This window comes from Papaver somniferum, chromosome 10 (genome assembly GCF_003573695.1).
Source record: "Papaver somniferum cultivar HN1 chromosome 10, ASM357369v1, whole genome shotgun sequence".
NCBI classification, from domain to species: domain Eukaryota; kingdom Viridiplantae; phylum Streptophyta; class Magnoliopsida; order Ranunculales; family Papaveraceae; genus Papaver; species Papaver somniferum.
Genome location: NC_039367.1, coordinates 31501114 through 31512862, shown reverse-complemented (window position 1 = coordinate 31512862; position 11749 = coordinate 31501114). Strand labels below are relative to the sequence as shown.

At 38.5% G+C, this 11749-nt stretch overlaps 2 protein-coding genes across 2 annotated transcripts; one reads left to right on the top strand and one right to left on the bottom strand.

Moving 5' to 3' along the window:
* The first annotated feature begins 3938 nt into the window (after positions 1 to 3938).
* On the top strand, positions 3939 to 4928 carry LOC113315485. The gene has a single exon (XM_026563760.1). The coding sequence runs from the start codon at positions 3939 to 3941 to the stop codon at positions 4926 to 4928; it is 990 nt and encodes a 329-aa protein (XP_026419545.1).
* Positions 4929 to 10434: 5506 nt separating this feature from the next.
* On the bottom strand, positions 10435 to 11041 carry LOC113315484. Its single transcript, XM_026563759.1, has 2 exons — positions 10964 to 11041; positions 10435 to 10854 (listed from the first exon to the last, which is right to left on the bottom strand). The coding sequence occupies exons 1-2, from the start codon at positions 11039 to 11041 to the stop codon at positions 10435 to 10437; spliced, it is 498 nt and encodes a 165-aa protein (XP_026419544.1).
* Between the last annotated feature and the right edge of the window lie 708 nt (positions 11042 to 11749).

Here is an 11749-nt window from a genome sequence, read left to right as displayed (position 1 = left end):
AATCATTTAGTGAACCCTGAACCCAGGGTCACTCACACACCTGCTGGTTAAAAAAGTAAATCAGTTTTTTCCTCTCTACTCTAGTTAGGTAGCTAGTGCCTAGTGAGTACACTTTCAAACTCTCTAAACTTGATACTTATAGAAGGTAAATTCAAATCATTAAATTTAGGTCTCTCAGTGAGTACTCTTACTTGTATCCCACAGGGATTGAGATATCGGTCAAATCACTCGATGAGTTACTAATCACTGACTCGGTGGCACGTTCAAAAACTTATTTCCGACTTTCTCGGTGAAAACAAAGCCATGCGTATCTTTGATTTGGATTTTTCTACCAAAAACTGGGTCGTTCGTTCGAGTTTAAATGAGTTCACCTAATTAGTTGGAAGGTGAGATATGATGATGATATATTTTTGTGATGCCTTTATCCTCCTACAAGTAAAAGTAAAGTAAATGAAGATGATGAAAAAAGATACCACTAGTGTGAATGAATTTGCATTGTGATTAGACTCTATCGCCCAAAAATGAACGATATCATCACCCGAAAATGAGTTATTTGTCTAAATATTCTTAAAACGTGGTTCAAATGGACGAGTAAAAATTAGTATAGGTGAAATGGACCCAAAAAAAAATAATAAGGATGAAATTGAATTCATCCTGACTTAAACTTAAAAAATAGTAAGGATGAAACTAGGGCTGTCAACGGGTCCGGTTCCTCCCGGGTATCATACTACCCAAAACCGGACCCTATTATTTTTTCCGGTTCCGGGTCCGGTTCCTAAATTAGTTGGCCCAGAACCGGACCCTATTAAACAGCCGGGTACCCACCGGTTCCGGGTATTAAACGGGTACTTCAAGTTCAGTTCTATTACACATCAGGTCATAGAAATGTAAGTGGTTTACGAAGTCAATAAATTGTATCGAATCTTAATTCCGAACTGTTCACAATCCCAGCTTTAGTACAACAGCTCCTACATAACCAATTTAATCCCCACCCTTTATCTTCGCAGTTCTAATCTATAAAGAACTGCCGCCATCGTCCATGACCAGTAGAAGTTTACATCTACAATCTCAGACCATCATAGCAATTTGCAGCACAATCTCAGATAACACACAAACTTCCTTGTAGCTCCAGTTCCACCACATCCTTGGCTTGCACGACTGTAACTCCAGTGCTTTGACCTCGACTCTCAGCTCTATTGCGCCAATTCAGTCCTTCTGAGCATCGCCTTCATGCTATACTACTGACCCATTCATTCCATTTCCTTAACCAGTTCATGAGCTATTGCTTCTGTAATAGCGAGCCGACAAGCAATCCACATAAGCTTCATTAGTAACCCACTACTCTCCTCTGCAACTGTAGCTGCAACTTCATTTCGCATGCTTCAGTTCGGCACCAATGTATTCAGCCAAACTTCACATGCAACGCCGAGCTCAGACCATTCATACAACACTTACAGACCAGCCTTCCCCACGCCATCCAATACCAACACAACACCATATTTTTCTTGTTATCATGACCACTACCAGAAATTCCACCAACATCATCAATACCATCTCTATCTCCATCATCTCAGGCTCAGGCCACTAACCCATGAACATCATCAATACAAAACTCATTTCAATCTCTACATTCACGGAAATTCCAACAAAGCAAACCCCAGTTCAGAAGCTCCTTCTCAGTACAAGCTTTAATCAAACAACCATTACCAACCTCAGCTGTTGCTTCAATTTCTCTTAAACCCATTGCAGTAGCAATAATTCTGCACTCAATCCAACAACTTCTTGATCACCAATTTCTGTTTCATATCACCACTACAACTCCCATGTACAACTCAACTACAACAAGTCAGCTGTACCAATTCTTCTCGGACAGTTTCTTGGCTCCTGCAACAGCTGCTTGCACTCTACCAACAACATCACACCTGCAATGCATAATTAATCGCAGTTTCATTCGAACACAGACCAACACATACCACTTCAGTTGCTGCATCTCATTCTGTAGCTCTAACATCATTACAACTGCAGCTGCAACACCATGGCCAGCTTCAATTCATGACAGCATCTTCTTCTAGATGTGAATAGCTTCAAACCCTCTCAGACCACCACAGCTGGCGTTCAACTTAGAAACCCTGATTCCATTTCATGAACACCACCATCAACAGCTGAATCAAAACTTAATCTCAGCATCGAGAAAAACCCCAAAACTGACAAACCCTAACTCTTCAATTTCAATTTCAACTTCTCTTCACTGTGTGCTCTCTAGATCTGTGGACTCTTCCAATTCTTCTTTAAATTCCTCCATCTATCAACACAATCATAGAAGTAACGAGTTCTTCTTAATCTCCACCTTCAATCTTCACCAGATTTACAACATCATATGTTTCTCGACTGAAGCTTATTCTACAAATCCAACCCAACACAGATCGATTTGTTAACTCGTCATAACTCTCGATTCCCTCTCTCAAATCAACAGCCGCAGTCTCCATTTCTTTCTCTGAATTTCTAAACCTTCCTCAGACAGCAGCCGTCATGACTTGCCTCGGCTGTCTGAAATTGAGGTGGAGTGAAATGAAGAGGTGAAAATTGTAGAACCACCTCCATCTATCCTCAAATACCCACACTTGAAAACATATCAAATACAACAGCATCACCATCGTTATCAAGATCTAGCCACTAATTAAAAAGAACTGCCGATTGAGTATGAATAAAAGTTATTTAATCAATAAGCAGATAATCATCTACAACTTCAAAAGCTAAACAAAGGAATTTTAAACAAACAAATTTTATTATTATCAGTCAATCCTCTAATTGATAAAGAGATTCAAGATATACGTTTGACAAAAAAAAAAACTTGCAGTAAACATTTACAACTTACGAAATTAACAACTTTGAATTTTAACTTTTAGCTACAACCCATCATTAAACGTTACTAAGATAGCAGATCTGAAATAGTGTCTCCTCATTATAACACATGAAAAGATGAAAATTTCATCAGGACAAGAAATTATTACATAGATGGAGAGAATGAAAGGCCAATTTTGAGCGGAGCTTGGAACGGAGGGTGAAAGCAGAAGAGTCAGATGCGGAAATTTTAGGTTATGTTTGTCTATAATTGTTAACGACGTATATATATAACCCTTCATATGACCGAATTAACCCCATAAAAACAAATACTTATAATACCCGACTACCCGCCGGGTAGGAACCGTATGGAACCATTTATTAACGGGTCCATTCGGGTAATTACCCGTCGGGTCCTAACTTGTTAATGGGTCCTATTTTAGGACCCGGAACCGGACCCTATTCTCCCAGATCCGGTTCCGGTTGCGGGTAATGGGTACCCATTGACAACCCTAGATGAAACTGGATGCATCCTGATGTAAATTGAAAATAAGCATCCTGATGTAAATTGAAAATAAGAAAAAGTATTTGAAAATAGGTAGATGAAACTGTTTACATCCTGACTATTTTTACATTTTTATTCATTTAAACAGTATCAAAATCTAAATGTCCTATCTACCAAGGAATTGTCGATTTTGGCCATTTATAACTGTGTGTATCGTACCATCAAAGTCTGTTCCTAATTAATTAGGCAATGCTGGTGAACTTACACGTGTACATGTACTACAACTTCTAGGAACCACCAGTATACGTCTATGTTTTGTTTTTACCTTCTTTTTATCCGTTTTAGGAACCCTATATTGCCTATACCAAGTTTTAGTGTTGCAAATTTAGGACGGTATCCCGGAGACGTCAGCAACTCCACTCAAGAGTCTGCCTTTGATTTTATTCATCAAATTAAGTCCGTTTCCTTTATCCCCACTACCATTAAGATAAGCAATAACCAAGAAGTTTTCATTTGTTGCAATTCAGATCCATTCTTCCCTGCTTGCTTTCTTTCTTTCTTCTTTCAACAGTAAAACTAAACAAACAGCGATATGGAGCTCTTTACTGCAACGAAAGACCTCAAGTTCTTGGATGCACATCAAATCATCGGAGAAGCAGTGAAAATTCCAGCCAAATCATCATCATCTCCACTCTTTTTGATTACCACCATAACCCTCATTCTCCCACTTTCAGTGATTCAGTTATTATGTAAGATTTCATTCTCCGACTTTATGCTTGCCCTGTATCCCGAATCAATCAATGAGTTCTTCTACATCCTTTCACTTTTCCTACTGTCTCTTCTCTCTACATCCGCCATTGTATTCACAGTGGCTTCTCTTTATGCATCCAAGTCCGTCTCCTTGATCTCCACTCTCTTTGCGATTCCTCGCGTATTTGAACATCTTCTGATCACCTTCTTCTACGCCTTGCTTCTCGAGGCCGCGACCTACTACTTGGTCATCTTCATTCCAAAGTGTGTCTTAGATTTCGAAAATAAGTTTGAAGAAGGAGCTCTGTGGTGGGATTATGTTATCGCAATTGCTGTCGTATGTCTTGGTTTTCTTGTTCACTTCTATGTTATGGCGCTATGGCATTTAGCCAGTGTCATCTCTGTTCTTGAACCAAATCTTTATGGATTGTCTGCCATGAAGAAGAGTAAAGAACTTTTACAAGGGAGAACAAAAAATGCTTTGGAACTTGTGAATATCTACTTCGCGGCTACATGGTTTATAGGAAAGGGGTTTGGGTTTGCGATGCAGTTGCCTGAACATTGCATGATGGTTAAGATTTTGTTGGGGTTGCTGATTCTCTTCATGTTGGTTGCTGTTAATCTCACCGGATTTTTAGTTCAGAGTGTCTTTTACTTTGCTTTGAAAAGCCACCATGATCAAATAACTGACAAGAAGGTTCTGCATGATCATCTGTGTGGGTATGTGAATTCTCCTAGTACTGATGGTGGTGTGGAGGTGCAGAGCTTGGTCAAGGGTCAAGAAAAAGTAGGTTATCAGGCTGTTGCACTGGATGCTACTACTGACGTCTGATGTTCTATGCAAGATGCAGAGATGGGTCGAAGATGATGAAGGACCTTAAGCCTCTTTTCTTAAGTAATTTAATGTAATTTCTAAGCCTCCAGTTTTAATTAATTAGTTTAATTTAATTTCTAGTAGTAATTTGCAGGAATGTAGTTTAGCTAGCAGCAGACTTGCATGCAGCCTTGGATATCTCTAGCTAGCAGTATTACTTACTTTGTCTACCTCGTATTTTAATGAAACTATCCTACTGATTATGCATATCATAATGCAAATTCGGTTTATATTAAAACAGAATGCTTCATTGCCATTGGAAACCTGATGACACGTTTAAAAGTAATTTGTTCAGTAATGAATGACACACAGAGAGAGTTTGCCGTGCATCGGAAATGCTAAACGTCAGACGGCGAAAAAAGTCTGCTTTTGAAATGGAAATCAATGGTCAAACACTCGCGGGGACCCATTTTCCCCCACCCGTCAGCCAATCACGAATTCTCTCATGAATAAATGTTTTCACGGATGAGAGAAATGGAATAATTATTTGATTTTTTAACCAAAAAAATGAAGAAAAGAATCGGTAGGCGAATAAAAATTTATAATTTATAAACACACAAAAATTAATATCAACGAGAATTAGGGTAAAATTTTACTAACTCGTTCCTCGTTCCTGAAGAAGAGTTACCATAAATATTTTCAGTTTGATCTACTTTAGATAAGTTCAGCCATTAATTTGGTTGATTAATGAGTGAGATACTTGTGTCCTCGAATTTTCATACACGGTGGGTTTATAAACAAAATAGGAAGGTAGTATGTAGAAAACATAATACAATATATGATTTTTTTTTCTTTTTTAATTTTTGGTAATTCCTAGTATCTTCAGAACAAAAATAACATCAAACCTACTGTACTTAGATGCCGCCTTTACCCTCTTATAAGTGAAAAGTAAAATAAGATGATGAAAATAATACCACTAGTGTGTGTGAGGTTAAATTGTGGTTAGACTCCGTATCAAAAAATACACTCAAAAATGATTACATCTTATAGAAAAAGAAATGTAAGACAAGGTCATGGCAGTAAATTCTTATAAAAAAAAAAGGTCATGGCAGTAAATGTTACTTTATAATGACACAGTGTAAAAATCATTTATTACTTGAACCCTGAACCAGTGCTGGTTAAAAATTAGATCAGTTTTTGTTTTTACTTACATTTATCCGGCAAAAGGATATACCCACTCACTTGACAAACTAAGAACCTTTTGTATGGTTTTTGTTTTTTCGTAATTACATTTATCCGTTTGAGGAAGTAGGCTATAACCCTGGGCCAAACAAAAAAGAGTGACAGAAACGCAGAGCTGACAACCATCCTCTTGAGTGGTTTTTCCTCTCTAGTTAGGTAGCTAGTGCCTAGCAAGTACACTTTCAAACTCTCCAAACTTGATCCTCTCTACTTAGCTGACGCAACATGTCATTCGCAGTAAAACTAAATACTATGTATTCAACTCCGGCAAATCAGAGTCATAAAACACTAAATGAACTCTTGGATACTTGGAGTCACAGCTCATTTCGTGACTATAAAGAGCAAAGGTACATTCACTTTAATAGGCTTTAAAATATTGAATCACTCGATGAGTTACTAATCACTGCCTCGGTGGCACGTTCAAAGGGCATGCCGTAGCATGTAAACTTAATTCTGACTTTCTCGGTGAAAACAAAGCCATGCGTATCTTTGATTTGGATTTTTCTACCAAAACCTGGGTCGTCCGAGTTTAAATGAGTTCAACTAATTAGTTGGAAGGTGAGATATAATGATGAGATATTTTTGTGATGCCTTTATCCTCCTACAAGTAAAAGTAAAGTAAATTAAGATAATGAAAAAAAAGATACCACTAGTGTGAATGAGGTTGAATTGTAATTAGACTCCATTGCACAAAAATGAATGAAATCATCAAAGTCTGTTCCTAATTAATTAGACACTGTTTTTCTTTTTTTTTTTTCGACAACAGGAAAATATATTGTATAGTAGATAAAGATACATCAGTAGCCAGTTTTTCAGTGAGAATATCGGGAAGCTGATGCCACCATTCTCCTTCATTATAGTGTTTACGGACAGATTTGGCTAAACAATCTTCCGTTTTCTTACACAATTTTGGGACATAATTGCAGGGCCAATTACACTGCTCTTTATACATTTCAACACACTTATTTAACAAAGAGGAAGACTGCCAAGGAGGTAGAAGCAAGCTTTGTTTGATACACATAATTAAGATTTTACAATCCGACTCAAAGATAACCTTATCCCAATTCTGATGTAGTGTCCATTGCATAGCTTCAAGAAGTGCCCAAGTTTCAGCTTGGTTAGCATGAGCTACTCTACGAAGAATTCCTTTTCCTACCACATATGAGCCTGCAGTATCTCTTGTTATGATTTCAATTCCATCCAAACAAAAAGGTTTTAAAAAAGAAGCATCAATATTGATTTTTAAGCTTTCTGGTGGAGGGGGTGTCCAACGATGCACATGACATGAATTATCACTAGCATATTTTTATGATAAGTATAAGGAGTAGTAACCAGATCAGATAAATATTTAAAAAGAGGAGTAAGAACAACATTAAGATGAATTGTTTCATGTTGAAAGATAACTTTGCACCTAAACTTCCATATATGCCATATAGTTGCTGTGATAGCATGAATGGACGGGTTAGCTGAGGAAAAATTAATAGCAGAATCTGAACAAGTCCAAGAAGCAAACCAGTCATTCAGATTGAGATACTGTTGAAGATGATTATAATGCTGTGGCAGGCAGGAATTCCATATTGTTATTGCAAAAGGGCAGCTGAAGAATAAATGATTTATGTCTTCAATATGATTAGTATTACACAGCTTGCAAGTAACATCAGGCATACCAGTAACATGCTGAAGATTGGCGCTAACAGGAATGGCATTATGAATGAGTTTCCATAAAAATATCTGTAATTTATAGGGCATCTTGAGTTTCCAGAATTTTAACCAAAAAGTTGTACTAAGAGAAGAAGGTGTGGAAGGTGAATTTATATTACCTAGGTGGTTGTAAGTATATGTTCTGGTGAAGGTACCAGTAGACGTGAGAGGCCAAACTAAAGTATCTTCTTGTTGGAGATTAAGAGGAATGCTTAAGATTGAGTGTACCTGATGAGTAGTAAAAAGTTGATGTAATAATGGAACATTCCATTCAGCAGTGTCTTCATTGATCAACTGACTTTATCCATTGAATATCATTGGTAGAAAGATCCTCCCATTTATATAGTGCTGAAGTTTCACAAGGAATCCAGTGATGATTCCATATATTAATACAGGTTTCAGTACGAACCTGCCACTTAGCAAACTGATGTATTATTTGCAATCCATGAGTTATGCTCTGTCAAATCCAACTTGAGTTTTTAATGATTGGAGGAGGTTCATGTTTAAGATCATGGAAGGGAAAGTATTTACTCTTTAACAATTTAAACAAATCAGTAGAAGTATTATGGATTAAATTCCAGGCTAGTTTAGCAAGCATTGCTGAATTGTAAAATGTTAAGTTCTTTAGACCCAAACCTCCTAGTCTTTTAGGTAACCTCATTTTGTTCCAAGAAATGAAGTGTTTGTTATGATGATGAGGTGAACTGTTCCACCAGTAATTCCTTTGAATTTGGTCCATCCGACGAATAGTAGTATCTGGAAGTTTCAGAACTTGCATGTGATAAGAACTCATTGTACTTAAAACAGAGTTCAGTTGAGTAGTCTTACCAGCTTGATTGATTATCTTACTATTCCAACCTTGTAGCTTATCATTCATATGATCCAGTATAGGCTGGCAGTTTTTAGTTCTTGCCATGTGCATGAGTAAGGGAATACCAAGATACTTTTCACCAAGTCCCATTGTTTTCATCTGAAGAATGTTAGAAAAACGAATTCTGAGTTGGAGAGTATTTTCCAAAAGTTGGCCTATTTACCAAGTCTCATTGTTCTTGCCCTGTGCATGATGGACTCATTAGCGAGTATTTCCTCGAAGGAAATTCTAAGTTGGTTGGTAGGCCAACTTATGCGCAAATTGGTAGGGTAGGCCAATTGCTGCGCGACAAGTATAAACTTTGCTAAGTATTGTGCCACTGCTTGGCCTAATTTAGGCACTTGACCACCGGAGACTGTCTGGGACAGTTGACTGGTATCCATCCTACTATGGCTTTTGGGCTGATCACCCCTCATCCATCCGGGACGGAGTGTGATGCCATGCTAACGTATGACAAAACCTGTGGACATGTCGTCTGGGGCGGTAAGTTAGCATTCCGGGGGAGTAAACAGTTGGGGACGGTGAAAGACCGGTGAATCCAACTACTCTGGCACTGGGACACACAATACTGCAGAAAGAACGACTTGTCATGTTGGATTTTGCCAAAATCATGGTAAACGGCCCTGTGAGCTTTGAGGATTCCTGAGTGTTTGGTATGGGACGAGTACTTGAGGAATCCGAACCCTAGTTTGGTTGAATTTCGGGGACGAAATTCTTTAAAGGGGTGAAGAGTGTAATACCCTGTGTTTTTAGCATGACGCATGCTAAAAGATGCGCCATGGCCTGAGATGAAGCTTCATCTAAAGCTTCTGTTGCGTGGTACGTGGTAGATTGGCTTAAGGCCAATGTCGCGCCAAAATGGCGCATTATGTTTGGCATTTCTCCAAGGGTCAGTGTTGCATAATCATGATGCATTAGGCCAGTTGGGTAGGCGGCCTTGAGCTTGCAGCGTAATCATTGCGCATTACGAAAGTTATTGGCCTAGAGCCAATATCGCACAATCATTGTGCATCAGGCCAGATAGGGCTAGCCGAACGAGTGTTGCGCAATCATTGTACACAATCATTGCGAAGTGACGCAATCATTGCGAATGAGCATAATCATTGCGAAGTAACGCAATCATTGCGATGAACAGTGAAGCAAGCATGTCAATTTGCTCCCTAAACATACTTGTAGAAATTCCATTAAGACATATATAGGGAGGGGTACTTGGTTGAAGGTGCATATGCGGACTATGTTAAGTAAGCTTCATAGCTTAGCCGGAAGAGTATAAATGATTCCTAAGGCTCATTTATAGCTGCGTAGCCTTGCGAAGAGGGCATGTGATGCGAAGGCATTACTATGCCATGCAGTAGACCAGACGATGCATAATCATTGTGCATCTTGGCAGAATGGCCTATACGGACCATACCATTACCATTTTTGCTAGGCCACCGCCTTGCAAACGAGTTGGTTAAGCTTCCGTCCCTTCATGGATGAACTAAGGTCTGTGCTTGATCCCTTTAGAGTAGGGAAGGGTACTAGGCAGCCACATTTCTGTGTGATAAAGCCATCACCTATATGTCTCTTGTTTTGTTTTTACTTTCTTTTTATCCGTTTTTTTTGTTTTTGTTACACAAAGGAGAAAAAGCAAAACTAAAGAACAGACTTATCAACTTTTAAGCAAGATCTAATACAAGAAGGAGGTTGGAAAGAGAACCAACACATGTTTCAGTGGTTTGATAAGGCATATTTTTCCAGAGAATGGGCTACTGAATTCCCATCTCTTTTGATGTAGCTGAACTTGGCAGCATTAAGCTTCCTTGACTGAGCTCTGATCTGGTTGAAAATCTGTAGTAACCTCCAAGGGATTTGGATCTTCTCATCAGTTAACATCTTGATAACCTTCTCAGCATCACTTTCTATAATCACATTTTGGATACCAGACATGACTGCGAATTCATAGGACAGCAGGACTGCTCTAGTTTCAGCCTCGATGGGATTTAACACAGCTTGATATTTGGTGCCACAAACTTTGAATTGAACATCTGTGTCTCTAGACACAATAGCACACCCTGCCTTGTAGTTATCATTAGAAGCATCGACATTGAGCTTTGTCCAGTTAGCTTCCGGAGGTCTCCATATAGGTGTCTTATAATAGGTCGCAGAATATGATGGTCTTGTTCTTTCTCGGGGAGTAGTGGTATATCATAATTGAAACATAAGACAACTTATTTAATAATACTGTGGATAGAGTTACATTTGTTGTTAAACACTCTGTCATTCCTATATTTCCATAGGGCCCATAAAACACAGCTACCCATTCTAAAGATCTCATAATTCCCCTTCTCCATTAATCAACTAGTAATCACTTGTCTGCAACTCATGCCACGATAGGTTTCAGTTCTGCAACCTAGGGGAGAACCAAAAAATGTGGTGGCAGCTACAGGGAAATGGAATAATGGATGTTCAAGATCTTCGACAGCAGAATTGCAGAATCTGCATTCTTTGTTGATGCCTTCGACAAATTTTTCCTAGATTTTTGAATATATCCAAACCCTCATGCACTACTCTCCAAATGAAAATAAGGATTTTGGATGCCAGGTCTCTGATATTCCAAAAGGTTTTCCACGGAAAAGTGTCACTAGAAGATGAACTAGGTTGTTTCTGTTTTAGGTACTTTATGAAAGACTTACATGAAAACGTACCATTAGGATGTGGTTTCCATATGAGACGATCTTCTGCTACTTCAATAGAGTCTGGAATGAAAATACTCAGCATCTGAGTAGCCGAATGCTCTTGAAACAGCTGATGTATGATCTCCGTGTTCCATCTGGTTGGGTTCTGTAACATGAGATCTGATACCTTCGATATATTACCCAGCGGGATATTATCCTTTAATTCTGGTCTGTAGTTGTGGTGATTATTGAGCCAAGGATCTTTAGTTATAAGGATTATATCACCGTTGCCCACATTCCAAATGCATTCTTCTTTCACATCTTCCCTGCATTCAATAATAGCTTTCCACATAGAAGAACTTCTCGAG

Bases quoted from the DNA above. Each gene is read 5' to 3' on its own strand.
- LOC113315484 (XM_026563759.1), bottom strand. From the start codon at position 11,041: ATGAGATCTTTAGAATGGGTAGCTGTGTTTTATGGGCCCTATGGAAAT. The intron at 10,855-10,963 runs GTAACTCTATCC...ACCTATTATAAG, and splicing joins CAGAGTGTTTAACAACAAAT to ACACCTATATGGAGACCTCC.
- LOC113315485 (XM_026563760.1), top strand. From the start codon at position 3,939: ATGGAGCTCTTTACTGCAACGAAAGACCTCAAGTTCTTGGATGCACAT.